General features: G+C 42.0%; 2 protein-coding genes across 2 annotated transcripts; both read left to right on the forward strand.

Annotated features, from left to right (window-relative positions):
* The first annotated feature begins 1,964 nt into the window (after window positions 1-1,964).
* Window positions 1,965-2,991, forward strand: olig4 (oligodendrocyte transcription factor 4). The gene has a single exon (XM_042389140.1). The coding sequence runs from the start codon at window positions 2,094-2,096 to the stop codon at window positions 2,862-2,864; it is 771 nt and encodes a 256-aa protein (XP_042245074.1). The 5' UTR covers window positions 1,965-2,093; the 3' UTR covers window positions 2,865-2,991.
* Window positions 2,992-6,403: 3,412 nt separating this feature from the next.
* bsdc1 (BSD domain containing 1) lies at window positions 6,404-12,947 on the forward strand. Its single transcript, XM_042389304.1, has 11 exons — window positions 6,404-6,619; window positions 7,190-7,244; window positions 8,007-8,123; window positions 8,282-8,449; window positions 8,748-8,802; window positions 9,138-9,253; window positions 9,366-9,434; window positions 10,306-10,396; window positions 10,497-10,988; window positions 11,181-11,284; window positions 11,386-12,947. The coding sequence occupies exons 1-11, from the start codon at window positions 6,609-6,611 to the stop codon at window positions 11,413-11,415; spliced, it is 1,308 nt and encodes a 435-aa protein (XP_042245238.1). The 5' UTR covers window positions 6,404-6,608; the 3' UTR covers window positions 11,416-12,947.
* Window positions 12,948-17,824: the final 4,877 nt, after the last annotated feature.

Consider the following 17,824-nt stretch of genomic DNA (forward strand, 5'->3'; position numbering starts at 1 on the left):
GCCATGTTGGCTCTGAGCCTAACGACGGGAAAATCCATATGCTCCAAATAAATGGCCCATGTTGGCTCTCAAAGTTCCCCAATTATAATATCACTGAATGTTGGCTGAGCCAAAGCACCCTGCGGGGCCCCCTGATGGAGCTGTGGTGGGGGGTCCTGAGGGCCCTGCTTGATTCCCACTCCTAACTTTCTATGTGTCCGTGTTTGAGAAGCACACACAGTATAAATCAAACACTACATCACTGTCCGTGCAAGTCTATCAAACCACCAAAAAATACAAACACAAACATATAAATTGCAAGTCAGTGGTTTCTAGAACAATCATGAAGCTGCACAAAGACGCCTACGGCAGGAGGAGAGCCTCTGCTGGTGTTGGGTAAATATAAACCAGGGTGTCCTACTGTGTACCAAGAGGAGAAAAGCAAATAGTTTCTCAGATGAGCTGACAGATCAGGAAAAACAACACTTTCAAGCCATGAAGCCTCTGAAATGTTTCTTCCATTTGAACTGAATAAAATCTTGTATAATCACAGTGCATTTATTGCGCTCCAGGCAAGAATCAGGAATCAATGCTGCATCCAAGGTTCACAAAACTAATGTTTTTGCAAATCTCTTTTGCTACCCCAGATGGTGTAACACATGAGAATTATCATATGTTTAAACTACTGGCCCTCTAGCACTGCCTCATTGGAGGCTTTGCTTGGCAAGAGGAGACAGGAAATTCCTGAGCTGAACAGTGAAATCCAGCCTCAAAGAGAGACATGTTGAGAAGAGAGTGAACTCGGCTTGATCCGGCCACAAGATTAGATCAACAGATACATGCTTGACATCAAACTTGTTGGAATTTCATGGAAACTTCTCTATCTGAGATGAGGAAGAAACAATACTGTACAGTCATTTTTGCCTTGTGTTCCTGACAACTCCATGTCATATTAAGAAAATGAAAATGTGGGGAAAACTAAAAGTCAAGCAGATATGCAAAAACTGACATTCTGTGAATCTGAGAAAGTGCTAGTAGCTTTATGGTTGAATTAGGGGAAGACAATGCCATGCCCACTCTTTAGTATCTTTTTAACTACCTCCTCCCCACTGAAGGACCCCCTTCCAGTGATAGTGATGTGATTTCACAGACTGTTTGGGGAGCCAAGTCAAATTTATCTGACCCCTTTTGTCCTGAGCTCCTGGTGAATTGTACCTAGTCTGCCATTAACGCTGCTCTTTACATGTTTAAGCACCTCATATGGTGCTTCATACCTTTCTAAGTGTCTCATGGATACCATATGTAAATAAGGCCTTCAAGGCATCATATATCTGGTGTTATGGACCGGGGCAATAAGTCTGTTTCACTAAAGGGCCAAACTCTCGCTTTTACTTCACTTTCAGTGTTGATATATGGTGAATAAGGCGCTATATTAGTATGACTTCAAAGATCAAACATGTGAAATCTCCAAAATTTTCATATGAGATTGAGTACATTAACCTTGTCTTCTTAACCTTAATCTAATCTATTTGCTGAATTTGAACTTTTAACCCAATTTTATCATCATACAACAAAACATACACCACTTTGTCTGTCTTTAATGAAGGTTTTAACAGTCCTAGTTAACTTCTGGGTGTGCAGCTTAACACAACATGTGAACAAACCCCTGTTTTGGTTAATGTGTAGGGGGTTCATCAGGGGTGGGGGAGTTAAATGTGGGTGTGGGAAGGTGAGGTGGGGGCTGCAGGAAGGCTGTGTGAGGGGGGGGGGGGGGTGAAAGTGTGTCCCTTCTGCAATTGGCTGTGGCTCTAAGTGTCTCATTATGCGACTTATTGTTCCTTTGTTGTGTTGGCGGTATAAATACACCCCAGTGGGCCCAGAGGGTGACAGTTTAGACAGACTCACTCCTGTGGACAGACTGATCATCAGATTGAACACAAACTCTGAGAAGTGAGAGACTGTGGTGACTCTACAGGGAACTGAAGCAGCTTAAGAAACATCGAATTAGGAAGCATCTGTAGAATTCAAGCTCTTAGCTCAAGTTCTCAGCATTTAGAGTCATATTTTTGGACAGTTTTTTGACTTTTCCGGCACTTTCCTCTGCTTCAACCAAGATGGATTCTGACGCTGGCTCCACCTGCAGCCGCTCGTCATCCCCAGACCTGGTGGTGGATGACTCTCCTGTGAGCTTCTTCTCCAACAAGATGTTCCAGACATACTGCCAAGAAAACAGAGCAGGCAGCGAGGCCGGCAAGGGCAGGACAGAGCACTGCAGTGGGGGCGGTAAGAACAAGAACAGGTCTGATCTCAGCAAGGAGGAGGTGCAAGACCTGAGACTGAAAGTCAACAGCCGGGAGAGGAAGAGGATGCATGACCTGAACCAGGCTATGGATGGCCTGCGAGAAGTCATGCCCTATGCTCATGGGCCCTCAGTCCGCAAGCTGTCAAAGATCTCCACCTTGCTGCTAGCCCGCAACTACATTCTCATGCTGTCCAGCTCTTTGGAGGAGATGAAGAAGTTGGTGGGGGATGTATATGGAGGCAGTGCTGCTGTCCAGAGCCGCACTGCAGCCCACCCCACGATTACCCCTGCAGCACCAACTGCCCACCTCCCGCTGCATCCTCTGACCCAGTCCCTGCACTCTCTGGTGGGCGGCACGCCATCCACGCTGCATCACACACCTTCTACAGCGACCCCTGCCCCGCACTCACCACCATCAGCTAGCTACCTGGGTTTCCATGCTCCGGTCCAGGGCCTTCTGAAGGACCCCCTCCACCTAACCAGCTCTTACAGGCACTTCCCTGGCATGCCTTGTCCCTGCTCACTCTGCCAGCCTCTGCCCACCACTACCTCCACACTGCACAGCCTGTCTATGAACAAGTGAGCCGGACTCTCTTAAAAAATGACCTCTGCTGTTCAGATGAATGCAACGAAACAAGCAGCTCAAAGAAAATTGTTAAACAAACTGCTAAAATGATGGCTGGTGCCTGAACTTGTATATACTGTACATATCTTCTGCCATGCAAACTGCTGCTATTTTTTATCAATTGTGTCTTCTGCATTGTTTATACAGAAATATTCTAAATGCACAATGGATTTTATCAGAGTAGCAAAGACTGTAATTTATCTGATATCTGTGATGACGAAACATTGTCAAAAATGGATCTGGTGTGTCCTAATGTGCAGGATTTCTATTTTCCTAAATTAAAATTTTGTTATAATAATAATTCTTGTTTGCTCTCTTCTTTTCATATATGTGACCCTTCAATTATTATTATACGTCATTATTTTCCTAAATGGTTGTGATTTGTAGTCAACAAGTCATATCTCTGGAAAACAAACCATGTCTGTCGGGTACTATTTGTTTTTACAAAGCAGCTACTTTTCTGGAAGGGTTGGAAGTATACACTTATAAATGCACAGCAGCTATATCAGAATCATACAGCAACAACTTCTATGACTAAACAGAAGGGTTTTATGGTGCTATAGGAAAGACAGGGGAGTACTGCAAAAATGAATATTTAGGAAAGGGCGTCATTGACTGCTAACCAGCTTTGGAGAGACCAACCTCTAAAGAGCTAAAGAGGGACAGAAGGGCCAGACAATACGCCAGCACAGAAGCTGAATGTGGTGTTCTTGAGCCAGGGGACCATCCATCTTCACCTCAACAGGGTGCATGAGATGAAAGGACGACACAGGCGCCAGGAAGGCGCGTCACTTTTGTCTGACGCAGGCGAGGGACATAGCTATGTCCTTAGCTCTAGGCCAACGATTTGTCACTGTCTCATAAGAACATGGATATAGGCACACAAAGGGCAAATTTAAAGTAGGGGTCAGTCTAAAAAAAAGTCGCTTTAAAATTGTACTGGATACTCCTAATAAATATTCCCACACATTAAAAACTGAAGTGTAAACTGATAAAAATGATTAATCAACTGAACTGCAAACGTAACTATTATACACACTGATTGCCATGAACATGATTTAGTCAAACAATACAACAATGGCTGGCCTTCACTTAGCAACAAATCAAGCGTGTAAAATACATGCTTATCCTCCCACGGCTGACAGATGAGTTGGAGATCAGGGGAAAAATGAAGAGATGTAACTCATTCTCACCCACCTCCCTCCTCCTCCTCCTCTGAGAGCCCTGAAAAGGTCTGAACAATAGCCATGCGTGGGACACAAAGGCCGGGGGAGTGCAAGCTCTCGTGCCTGAGACACAGGCCCCCTCCATTCAATCTACATTTCATCATGGTAACAAGCGCTGTCGGGCCAAAAGGCCTGACACCCTCGCTCACCACAAAGGCGGTTAGCTCTAATATATGAGGCTATTGACACTGTAAAGAGCCCCTGTCAGTACTGGGGGATTGTCAGCTGTGGGATGTCTCAGTGGGGGGAGGCAGCTGCCAGCCAAACCAAGCGGTGGAGCTTCTGTCGTGGGGACCAGCACTGCAGCGTCACCTGGTCCCTGGTCCCCTGACACAGAGACCCTGGGTCCTCCCACATGGCCCCCCTTTATTTGGGCACAGGTGGGAATGGGAAGCAGAACACATTGTGGAGATTAGTGGGGATCGGCCTCCCTTTGCTCTAGGTAGATAATTAGAGACACTGACTTGTGCAAAGCTGGTGTTTCCTGATCGGCACCAGATGGTGTTAACCCACGGTGTGGCATCAGCAGGCTGGAGTGAATGTGTGTGTGGGTGTGATGTGTGTGGTGTGTAATGGATATGCTTCTTAAATCATACAATATGGGCAGGTCCTCTGTGTGCCATTATGGTCAGCCGCTGCTGTCATCATGGTGCTCTTTAGCGTATGCTAACCAGCAGTGGCAGCACCACTTTCAGTCATAATGTTGTGCACAATTAACTCTGAAAATTAAACACAGTGATACAGAAAATGGTTATTTTAGTATTCCATACTAACCATAATGCATGGGAAGGATTTCAATAGTTTCGAATATAAAGTGACAGTCTATAGCCTAAATATACCAATGCTGGACTATAATTATTCACAAACATCTGCACCTGAGACTGAAAAAACCCAAGATCAGAGAGGAAATATTACAAATTATTGCTCATCAGCTGAGGTGATATCATGCACAAATTGCAAAAATCAAAGACACTAAAGTCTTAAACAACACAAAAGATGCAGTGTCAATATTACACAGCCCCCTTTTGTGCATTAAACCTGTGTCATACAAACACTATCACACTATGGCCATGTAGACAGATGGATAAGTTAACTGGTTCAGATACTGATCAATAGAGGGGTACTCGTCCAACCAGGCTCAGCACAACCTGCATTGACAGAGTTAATTGGGGGACTGAAAGACCCAATTAAGGGAATTGAGGGGCTGGACAGGGGAGACATATTGCAGGACATACGCATACATTGTGCAGCGTCTGGATGAAGGGGAACTTCAATTAAGAGAGAACACACTTCCAGAGGCTTGTTGCCTGTTCTTTTTCATTTTGTGCTCAGTAAACCCTACAGCCCCCTTTTCACCCAGAATACTGATGAGGAGAAAGCACAGCTGCTGGGGGTCAACACACATATGCATTTGGGCGTGCACATACGCTCGCACACAAGTCCACAGATGTACTGAGAAGATGAGATTGATGAGGGGATTCAGGTTGGAATTGCTAAACACTGATTAGTCAACATAATGCCCCAAGAAGGAAATGTTTGCTCTTGATACATTTGTTTTCATGTTCAGCTTATTGGTTAAATTAGTTTTAATTAAAAGAAAAAAACTTGCATATGCTCAAATCATTATCATTATTCTCCATCATGGAAGAACTGTACTACAGTTTGTTTGTTTTTTCATTGTTTTCATGCAGTTCTGACAAACTCTGTTCTAAAACTGCAACTTCAAATGCATTCACTTAACTTCTTCTAATTATTTCTGGTTAATTTCAAGCAGCTCTCTTTACTTATTTGTTTGCAAAACACCTCATCTCATATCCAGGTCACACTATGAGGTCACAGAAGACTGCTGAAGTGGATTTATCACAGAAAGCTTTTTAATCCAAGGACCAGGAAGAATTTACAGTGCAGTGATGTAAATGCAAGATATGGAGATGTAGCCTAAAATATTTGTTATTATTACAATATCATTATTTTGTTTGTTATATTTAGCTTTGTTCATTTCAACTAAATGATGCATGTGGGAACTTGATTGGTTGAACTTGATGATTTGATGTTTTATCCAGTGATTTCTTTGTAGACACCAGCATGGGATTTTTACTAATTGTATGATTTTTGTATGAATTTTTTTTTTTTATCAAAAAACATACAGAAAAAAAACTGTAAGTCTTCTATCCTCCCGGTAGCATATAGCCCACAATAGTCTCCAAACTACGGTAACATTTACCACGTCTTTACCATTACCGTCTAATTTGGTCATTTGCAGCCACCGTAGATAGCGCAAAAAATGCAGTGAAAAACATGTGCTGTTTATTAAATGTAAAATATGAGCATTGTAAACAATAGTTTCCCTCTGTGTGTATGAATGTGAATATCTATTAAGAAAAAGGGAAACGTAATTGCATCACGTGTGTATCTTTTCAAAGCCATGCAACCGGGGTTAGAGTTCAGTAAATACTGATGATGTCATCGTCTGAAGATGGCTGAAGGGTGAGAGTCAACCATTAGTTGTAGTTTTTTAATTTAATGTAGCAAACAGCACTGTCTTAGTATAATTGTGATGTTCCTTATAGTGTTGCGTCTCTTATTGTGTTCAGTGTAATTACTCTGTTAAAACGCTGCGTTGCTTAGCCTGCGGAATCAGTTCAGGAAGTGCATTTGTTTACCAAACACAGCCTAGCTAGCGTTAGCATAGCCTGGCTAGCTTTGGATTTATAGCAGCCTAAACAACAAAATAACAACAAACGGGCTGCATGTATGCTTTATTATAACGTCTGGTATTGACTTTACCAGTTGCAGTCGCGTCAAATTAGCCGTCTTTGCAGCGATAGGTGACGTTAGCAAAGTCGTTCAGCTTGCTAGGCTTTATTTGTGTAAGTTAGCTTTCTAGGTACCTTTACTAGTCAGCAGATGACAGTCAATAAGTTGTAGTCTGAAGATATTTGCGACACTGGATGAACGCACAACGAGAAAAATGTGTTGTTATGTGTGTGTAAATTTGTCCGCTCTGCATTTTGTTAATGAAAAGCAGCTAATGTCCAGATGTGCGTGTGTTCACAGAGAAGGCTGGTGGGGAGGCTGGCTTCAGCAGAGTTTCCAGGCCGTCAAAGACAAGGTAATCCTTTAATAATTAAAAATATGCACAGCAGAGAAAATAGCTCCCATAAATGTGTCTGTATAGCAGCTCATCAGCAGTTGAGATGTTATTTTTTGCAAAGGTTGCAGAGTATTTAATCAGCTGTTTTTCCTTCATTGTTTACATTTCACCAAACTCAGTGAGTGCATAAAAAGAAAGTATTGATTTTAGACATTATACACACAACTGTCATAGAGGGTCAGCTGTTATTGAGTATGTGAAAACAAACCTAAGCAGCATGATTACTGAAAAATTGAAATTTGGTAACGAAACTGTTTATGGTCAAATATGTTGTCACTGTCGGTGTCAGCATGCATCGATAACATTAAGCTCTTTCACTAAACTGGTTGCACAGCATTGTTAAGGTAAAATGCAAATCTAAAACTCAAACTGTTCCAAGCAATCTGTTTGAATAAGCAGGCAAAATCAAGGAAGCCACAGTTCTGAGACATCAGATCTCATAAATTTGAGCTTTAATGTTTTGCAATTTTTTTTTTTTAGAATAAATCAGATGAGAGATCCATTTATCTACACTGCCTCAAGGTTGTTTAACACTATTACTAAGACACCAGATGTTAATTAGACATATCTTTTTTTAATAAAGTGTTGCTGGAGAACTTAATGTATATTTCATGTGGTTGATATGCTGTTTTCATACACACTTTTATGAAGACTTCCTAGTGGAGATGATAAAGTTGAATCTGGATTTTGATTTTGACTATTGGACTCTTTTCTTCGCAGTCATCTGAGGCCTTAGAATTCCTAAAGCGAGATCTGACTGAATTCTCCACTGTGGTGCAGCATGACACCGCCTGCTCAATTGTGGCCACAGCCACTGCTGTCAAAAATAAACTTGCGGTAAGTTGCAGCCAGAGTTATTGTTTTTTTTAATCTAAATGTCTCCCCATAGTCTAAGATTAATGGGTTCAAACGCAGGTCATGTGTGTATCTCTTGTATAATATGGTTATTTGTCACTAAATACCAAATTCAGCCTGTATATTTGACTGTTTTTCAGGTTGAAGGCTCCTCAGAGACCACAGAAAAGGTGAAGAAGAGCCTCTCTAGTTTCTTAGGGGTAATAACGGATACTCTTGCTCCACCCCCTGATAAAACCATTGACTGTGATGTAATCACGTTGGTGGCAACACCTGCAGGAACTACAGAGGTCTACGACAGTTCTAAGGTGGGCGTTTAGTTTTACTTGTAGCTGCCGTCAGCAGAAGTCTGGACTTTAGAGTGACACATTTATATGAGCAGTTTACAGAACCATGAAATGATGAGTTTCTAAATGTTAAAACAACAGAGTTGAACGTTTTCCCTGTACTCTTGAGCAGGGATTTGAAGATATAACAATGTTGTGATTCAGTACAGATTTAGTTTTGTTATGTTTTATTATAAGTGGCTGCAGGACTTTAAAAGTGAGCACATGATTTGCATGTGGGAGCAAAAAAACCACATCTAAGCATTTGTTTTCCTTTCAGGCTCGTCTCTACAGTCTGCAGGCTGACCCTGCAACATACTGCAATGAGCCTGATGGTAAGATACTGTAAGATATAATACACAGTGAAGTAGTTGCACCAGAATGTTAGACTGATCATTGTTATTAGACATATTGTGTTTGAAGTAAGATGTTCTGCCTCTACCGCTTTTTGTTTTGTTTTGAATATTACTGAATAATAGAATTAGTAGTCAGCATATTTGCTGGATTTGTGCAATGACTCACTATTTAATTGAGCACAAGTACCACACAGATGTTGAACTAAAATAACTTAATTGTAAGTTGTGTGCAGAGATAGGTTGGGTAATGCATCCTTACTAAATATCTGTCATGCCTCCCTAGTGTATTTTAATCAGACATTATTTTTGTGTAGGTCCCCCAGAGCAGTTTGACAACTGGCTGTCTGGCTTCAGTTTGGAAGATAAGAAAGGAGAAATCTCAGAGCTGTTGGTCAGCAGTCCTTCTATACGAGCCCTCTACACCAAAATGGTATGTATTGTTGCAATTTGTCAACACTTGCTGTTACGGAGCACAGCCTCCAGTATTGTTTTGAACAAACAGACCAGATAAGGACAGTCTTCTTCTCTTTTTAAATGCACAGGTGCCAGCAGCTGTAGCCCATTCAGAATTCTGGCAGCGGTATTTCTACAAAGTCTTCCAGTTGGACCAGGTAAACTTGTCATTTTGTTCAGTTTATTGTAAACTCAAGAGTATCCTCATGATGTCACATAACCTTTCATGCCAGCTCAATTCATTGTCTTGGCTGCCACCTGCTGGCCAATTTTTTCTGCCTTTTTAAAATGAGGCAAAAAATGTAAACATGTGCCAGGTCCTACGCCGATGCCAGTGGCTTTATCTGCCTGTAGAAAGCACCGGCTATGAATTGGACAGTCTTGTAAGTCTAATTGAAAACAGTGATAGTGATGTGGTCTTAAAAGTTCACAGACTGGCTTGCATGGTTGTCTAACAAAGAATACAAATATTTTTTCTTATAAGGTTTTTTGAGCAGATCGCCTTATCTGCTACACAAATGCTACCCATAGATAATCTTTTTTTATAGACCACAATACCAGAAAAGTAGGAACACCAGTACAAGCTAATGCAATCCAGCCTCGCAATAAATCTATTCTTAGCGAAGGTGACTGTTTCTGCTTTTTGACACCATGTCAGAAGTGTTGAGTCGACTTTATAGGACATAGCTTGTGGTGCTGTTGTATTGGATTGTATTATCTAAAAGACGTTTCTTATATTTTGTCCCCTGAGGGTGAAATATCAGTATGTGTATTAACATTAAAAATGTGACCAAATAGTGATTGTTGGTGATTCAAATGTAAATCTCGAAAAAAAATCAGATGGGGATGTTTTGAAACTTAAATGTAAAATTTCAACAGGGCATTCACAAGGACAACTAGATGTTTTCAACATCTGCTTCCACTTTAAGCAACTACTGACACACAACACGTATGGATTACCCAGTATTGTAACATATATTCATTCTTTTTACAGCTTTTCTAAAAAATCTGTTTGATTCTGTTCTCTAGGAAGAGGCAAGGAGAGTAGCTCTGAAGCAGAGAGCAGAACAGAGTACTCACACAGAGACCCTGGGCTGGGAGGAGGAAGAAGAGGAGGAGGGTAAGCTAGCAACCGTTGTGAATTGTGAATAATCAGCTTTATTTCAAACCTTCCTTTCTCACTTACACTGCCTCTCTGGTATTCTCACTGTTACTGTCAGATGACTTCCTCGGCACCCCGTCATCATCTCAACTCAACTTCACACCCCCGTTGGACAAGAGCTCAACCCAACTGCCCACAACCTCGACAGCTCCCACAGGAACGACTCTGCTGAGCCCCGCTCTGTCTCCCAGTGACGAGCGTGACGCCACCCTCTCTGTCAGCAGCGACAGCGTCAGCCTGCCAACGCAGGTGGAAGTGCAGCCAGAGCCTGTTGTCACGGAGCTGGCCAAGAAACTGACAGAAGCTAGCGTGGAAGATGTTGGAGACAAGACACAAGAAGAGCAGAAGCCGGGCAAGAGCGACTCACCTCCCGAGGCTCAGGTGGAAGCTATTACCCAGCCAGAGGTCACTGTAGATGGGGCGTCAGTGCGCACTTCTGCCCCCGTCTCTAAACCAGAGGCCGTAAAGGAGGAAGGGCCCCAGGACCTGAGAGTTTTCGAGCTTAACTCTGACAGCGGAAAGTCTACGCCCTCTAACAACGGCAAGAAAGGTACAGTGACCTGAGGATGTTTTTCAGTTGGCAGTGAGATTCTTATTGTTCCAGTTTGGCACAATAAGAGTCTCTAAACAGGATTAAGTTTAGTGACGTGGTTATGAGTTTTCCACTAAATAGGCTTAAAAGGATCAACAGACTCAAGGTGACAGAAAGTTCCAAATTTGTCATTTGTCTTTTCCCGTCTAGGATCCAGTACTGACGTGAGTGAGGACTGGGAGAAAGACTTTGACCTGGATATGACAGAAGAAGAAGTCCAAATGGCACTCTCCAAAATTGAAGCTTCTGGGGAGGTTAGTTTGGCTTTTTTTTTTTTTTCTTTTTGGTTAAATGTGAAATTAATATATGTGAAAAGTGGAGATCTTTTACTAACCCTTGTGTCCTTTCATATCAGCTGGATGAAGACTGGGAGAACTGGGACTGAGAGCCACCGCAACACGAACTCTGTCCCGCCATTAAAGCTAGTTCTCGGCAGATGAACCATGCTTAACGTGTTTTAACTCTTTGTCCACACTGTCACCATGTCATGATTGTCAGTAGGGGATTTTTCCGACGGGTTCGGACCACATTGGTAAACCTGTTGAAAAGAGCAACAAGAAGACCAAGGCAATAAGAATTAGACTGCTCCGTCAGCTTAGTGCAGATAGCGAGGGTAATGACTCAGGTCTTGGCTATTTCTTGGAGTAACTTCTGACTTAGAGAGCATATGACACTAGTAATAGAGAGAGGTTTGTAATCATTCTGACCTAAAGCTTAAGGACACAGTGACAAGTCAGAATGTGAAAGGTCTCACCACAGCAGGGGAAGAGCTGTTTCCGCTTTTTTCTTTATGCCATTAAATACATCATGTACATTGTTGCGAGTGTATTTCAAGTCGGGCAAAGACTTAAACCGTAGGCTGAAAAATAGCCTTAAACTGTAATGCTGCTTGTCACTTTTCCAAGATGAAATACTTTTGCGAGTGATTTTTGAATGATGACGATTGATCGATTCAATTCTACCCGTGCCCAGCTTTCTTTCTCATCTTTATTATGCAAGTGAATCTTCAAAATGGAAACAAATATTTTGGCCTTCGTTCACAGAGCGTTTTTCATTTTGGATTCACTCCCAACTCTATATACATGGCCTTGTAAAGCACACAGTAGTGTGATAATGTTATCCAAACGTTTTTATTACAAGTCGGATTCCCCCCCCCCCTTTGTTCCTCATATCGTGATTAATTTGAATATATGAGCTTGTCGCAGGCTACGTGTTATTTTCTGCTTATTTCACTCCTATGAGTTGTTTATCTGTTTGTCTTACTTTGGTAGAGGGAATTTGTTTATTAGTCATTAAGAGAGAAGTCCTATTTGACTTAATAAAGAGAATTCAAACTGCTTCCGGTGTCATGATACCGGGTTCTTTGGCTTGAAATTGAGCGTAGCATCTCTTGTTATTTACTTGTATAGGAGAAAATTACAAATCTGAAGTTTTAAGTTTCTCTGTCGGCCCATGTTTGGAACAAAATAGCTCAGCAGGCAGTGTGCCAAGTAGACCAATGAGCAATGCGAGCACGCTCTATGCTTTTGATTTCCTTTTCCATCATCTGTAATGTAACATGAGAAAAAATAAGCCTAGAGATGTAATATTTATACTAAAATAAATGCTTAATTATTGTATTATGTGCTTTGGATTGCATGTCTGTGCAATAATATTATGCAAAACATTGTGCAGATGTTTACCGTTGAGTTGTATGTTTTTCGGTAAAAGACATTGGCTGTTCTTCAGGTTTTTGTGTTTCTGACAATGTGTTGCATGTCTATAATTCTCGGCTGTGTATTCCCTTCAGATTCACACTTGGAGCTAATCGAAGCTGTTCTACACTCATCTGTTTTCAAAACTGTCAAGTTCTTTTTTAAGTCAAGTCTTTCACTATATTTTTCAAATGATCATTGTCATTAAAGCTTTCATGGCTAATGGGCTTAGTGTCTTGCATCTTAAAATAATCCAGCTGGGCCATTTTGCTGTTGAAGGAGAAAGAAACGGACAAGTCTGTTTAAACCAGACTAGGCTAGAAAAGCATTATAATTAGTGGCATGTTCAGTAGCTTCAATTACAGTGATGCAGAGGAAATCACCACTCATACCAAAACCCTTTCCTCATAACACCACCTAATGTTTGCTTAGCAACCAGGTTGTTAAGCTACTGCACAGGAATACCAGGCCTATTACAAGAAAATCGCATTTCACAATAAAAAGTACACTCCAAGGAATTAGCTACGGATTTTTAAAACAAAGATTTCTGAAGTAGACTGCTGAAAGAATACACATTTATTTTCTGCTGGGATATGGCATTACCTGAAATGAGTTTTATTATTATCTGTGCCCCCGTACAGAACTATGGTGCTGTGTGAACCCACAGGCTGGGGAAACAATGTGGGTGTAAGCTTTGTTTGTTTGACTCTTAAATGTGAAGCTCAGTACATATTGAATACCCTTTACATATTGTGGTTCATTCTTTCCGCACATTGAGGAATGGGTATTATGTGTACAATGCATGGATAACAACAATTTGACAATTAAAAAATATGTAACCCTTAAACATACTGTTTTTTTTACTCTTTTGTAGCTGTAAGGTTACAAAAATCCTTTTATTCCACACTGTCTGATACTATTTTAGTATTCTGTATCAACTTTTCCAGCTTGTAAATAAAGCTGACACTAAGTGAAATATTCAAACCCAAGACATGTTTTTAAAGCTGCACCATAACATTAGATATATATTTTTCTGTTTTTTTGCATCATTTTTACACATCTGGTAGCTTTGGAAACTTTGGGATCTCTATGAGTCTGAACACACAGCATGTGTTTGTAACGGCTGTGAGGTCAGTGAGGTTTAAACAAATTTCAAATGTGTATGTAAATAAGGAAACGGTAAAGTGTCTGTGTGCTTGTAATAAACTGTAAAAATACCTGCAGGACACAGAATGAGTCACCTGATGGCGCTGTTGCTCCAGTTTGGCGGTCCCAGTCAGAAACCGCCACTCTTTTTCTTTCAGCTGCAGCATCCATCTCACAGACATGGATTGGCCACATGTTCTCTCACATGCCGTTTCTTCATCATCAGCCACATTAATGATTTATTTCCTGCAAATTTCATTTCATTTACACACACAATCTCTTAATTTGCCCACAGTAGATGCCTCAGAAGAAGCAGCATTCAGTCATTGAAATGTATCTTTGTGGTCTTTGTGGTGGCATCAGCTGGGGTAATGTAGGTCAGCGTGGAGGGACACATGTACAGCGTGTTGGCTTTGCAATATGGACACTGCCTGTAAAGATGGCTACTATCTGTCTGTCTCTCTCTCCCTCATTTGGTACCCAGACAATAGCAAGTGTGTGGTGGGTGTGGCTGTAGGCTTGAATGATGAGGGGATGAATGACCATTCGTCCGTTCCACCAATGTCAAGACAAACACAGCGTCAGTATGGTGGAAAAATCATGTTTGACGCTGTTCTCCCTTTGAAATTTCCATCATTTTAGGGATGAATGAACAAAACCTTGAACCTTGATCTCTTGCGAGTACGTTGATGGATATAATCAGAATGGATTAGGCATTCAGAGTGCAAATTAAATTCAACATATTCCCCCGGCACACTGTCTAAACACTAGGAGCCATGAAGACTTTGAGATGTGTTTTTTTGTGGCTGCAATGACGCTGCAATTCGCAGCTGGCTCCTGAAGATGAAATCATCTTTAAAAAAAGACCTTGTTTACCTGCTTTGTCGAACCACACTGCTCTTTCATTCCTAAACCAGTGCCCTCACACCCGCGTGGTAATGGCTTGTACATATGCTGCCCTAACCGGACCCCAAATAACACAGACACCATATACATTACATTCTTTCTTACTCTGTTCCCACTCGGAGGCCTTAGTCAGCAGAAAGGCTGTAAAGGAATTTCCTGTTGAAGCCCACTGCTCCCTTGGCCTGACTCTGTGTGCGTGTGTGTGTGTGTGTGCGTGCGTGTGTGTGCTTTACATTACCTGCTCTCACCAATGTCATGTACAGATCATTTCACCGTGCACAGACAGCGAGGAGGGGGTAGCAGTGGACGACAATCAGACGGTGGAGAGAAATACTTCTCTCCTGAGGATCATCACAGCGTCCCCCCTTCCCCTCGTATTCCATCCTTGACCGAACACATCCTGCTTCTCTTTCTGCCTCTTTGACTTTCTCTCCCCGACCTATCACCGTCCACACGTATATACTGTCGCAAACCGAATCACACACACACACACACTCTCTCAAAAACACACGCCAATGCATACATGCATAGAGAGTCAGGATCAGGATGAGGTCATTGTCTTGAGAATGAGTATTATTCTCGGCACCCTAAAGGGAGAAACCCTGTAACCCCTCTGCCTTTCAATAAGCACAAAAGACTCCCTTTGAGGGAGGAGACAGACTCCTATGGAATGTGTTACCAGGGTTTCTAGAACGACTGGCCTCCGAATTCACACCCATTTCATGTGTGTGTGTGTTTGTACGTCCCTCCATCTCCGTGCTTTCATGCAATTATTATCACTCAGCTTCAACATTAGTGTCTTTTATTGTAGATAAGATAGAGAATGCAGTTAGTTATGCTCTCTGTCTGATAGGAACTGACATCTTTGTGCGAACTACATGTCCAATATAATTTTCTCCCTGCCACAAAGAGAGCAGCCACCAGTCCAAGCGTTGATCCATCGCTGAGCCTTGTGGGGGGGGAAAGAGAGGAGAGAGAGAGAAAAAAAAAAACTTCTAAAGGACTCTTGAGATGCCTCTGGATTTTTCCATGACAAACCATCGCCTTTCCCAATGTTGAGCGGTGGGAACTGGCCACTTTGTTTGTACGAAGCAGTGTCTGGGAGGAATGCGGGGTTTAGCCGGGGAGGGGACGGAGGAGGTGGGGGGAAGAGAGTATGATAACTCCCACTCCATTCAGATTTATGGTCAAGACAGAGGGGCTCCTCTGGATGCATGTCAGGGGACTAGTGGAACACCGCCCCTCTACTCCGGGCCTGCCAAAGCAAATGTTTAGTTGCACAACCCCTCACTATTCTTTACATCCCTATCTGTTTTTCTCTTCTGTCTCTCTCTCTCTCGCTCCCTCTCTGTGCCATCATATTGGAAAGTGAGCAGCTTCAACACAGCACACTGTGTGTTCATATTTCAGTCTGCACTTTGGGTGAACAGCAGCTACGGTGGTATGTGGTTTTCTCTTTAAAGCCAGGCACACATCTACTGAGTTTTAAACTCGATTATAAGCCAGTGTTGGCCATGATTATGGATTTTCAAATATTCTGAAGAGTCTGCAGAGGTAAGCACACATCATTTTAGGTTTGAAAAATCTTGCCTTTTAAAGGAACACTCCAGCTGTTCATTATTTCACTTCACAGTCTTTTGTTAGACCCCTTGTGCCTAGTATGCCAACATCATTCAAACTCCACACCCCCACTTGAGAACACAGACTTTCTGATATACAGTATATACATACAAATGAATCTTTGGAAGAAGTTTAACAAGGAAGATCCTCTCTCTAATGTTCTTCCTTTTTCATTCATTTGTGAATTTTTACTATGTTCGTCCTTTTCTAATCTTCTGTCAATGTCCCTACATTCATAATTCTGACATCACCATACCTGACCAATGATCTTTCTGCCCACGAGCCAATCACCACCATAATAACCTCCAGGATGTCCAGGAAGATTCACCTGAGAGTCTTTCTCTCTTTGCTGACCTAACAAATATATATACTGTACACACTTCTAATTGATTTGTCCTTTTTTAACTGCTTTCCACGGGCTGAATATTATCCCCGCTATGACAAGTAAACTAATATCCGTGTGCAAAATTGGTGGAGTTCCCCTTTAATTAAGTATTTGGCCAGGTCGATTCATCGTAATTACATTAATCTAATCAGATTTTACACCTGGAATGTGAACAAATCTGAATATGTTCGTGTAGTGTGAGCTGGTTAACGCTTGAGTGCCTCGTGATGTGTCCTTCTCAGTCCTGTTTAAATGTTTTCAAGTTTCTTTCTCACTTTATTAGCTGACTTTGCGGACAACAGTCGTTTCTGTGATGTGTGACTCACAAGCGGGTAGCGCCTTCAAAACACTAAAAGTCTTCAGAATTCTTCAATCTGCTCCCAAATGAACCCAACAGACACAACTGCACATAAAGCCCTCAGCCTCCGTCTCAGCTGTGTTCATTTTATCCTCTTTTCCAATTCTTTTAGAAGCAACACAAACCACTCTGAATGTCCTGTTCCCTTCCGTCCCTTCTCCCCTCCACCTCCTCCTCTTTTCATTACTGTCCCATTCATTCATTCATTCATTTATTCTCCGTCTTCTTCCCTGCTCCGGGACACCAGCAGACCCATTCATCTCTCCCTCTCTCTCTCTCTCTCTCTCTCTCTCTCTCACTCCCTGGTCTAATCAGAGGACCACACACTCCCTCATCTCATCTGATGTCTGGTAATTGAAGGTGAGATTGTTTTGGTGGCAGAGGAGAGGCGAGGCCGAGCCGGGTTTGACTGTCTGCAGCCATGCAAATTAGACTGTCAAAATTTCATGGTAGTCTCCATTATTCTATGAATAAAAGCCGACACTAGCTAGCCTGTTACATAAATCTGCCTTGTAAATGGCAGCGACTAAGAGGGAAACCACTGCAGAATGCTCCCCTTGAGATGAAGCAAAGGGTCTGGTGAGGACTGCTGTTGAACTAAGTTTAGTTTTAAAATGGACTGGTCTCTGAATCTAGTCTCAGTGATGTAAGTTTTCAGACTATTTTCCAACCATTTTTATTTATA

Source organism: Thunnus maccoyii, chromosome 16 (genome assembly GCF_910596095.1).
Source record: "Thunnus maccoyii chromosome 16, fThuMac1.1, whole genome shotgun sequence".
NCBI lineage: Eukaryota > Metazoa > Chordata > Actinopteri > Scombriformes > Scombridae > Thunnus > Thunnus maccoyii.

What these genes read in the sequence shown, in the direction of transcription:
- bsdc1 (XM_042389304.1), top strand. An exon ending in ATACTGCAATGAGCCTGATG is followed by an intron (nt 8,803 to 9,137) that starts GTAAGATACTGT and finishes ATTTTTGTGTAG; the next exon opens with GTCCCCCAGAGCAGTTTGAC. An exon ending in GGAGGAAGAAGAGGAGGAGG is followed by an intron (nt 10,397 to 10,496) that starts GTAAGCTAGCAA and finishes TGTTACTGTCAG; the next exon opens with ATGACTTCCTCGGCACCCCG.
- olig4 (XM_042389140.1), top strand. Translation starts at nt 2,094, where the DNA reads ATGGATTCTGACGCTGGCTCCACCTGCAGCCGCTCGTCATCCCCAGAC.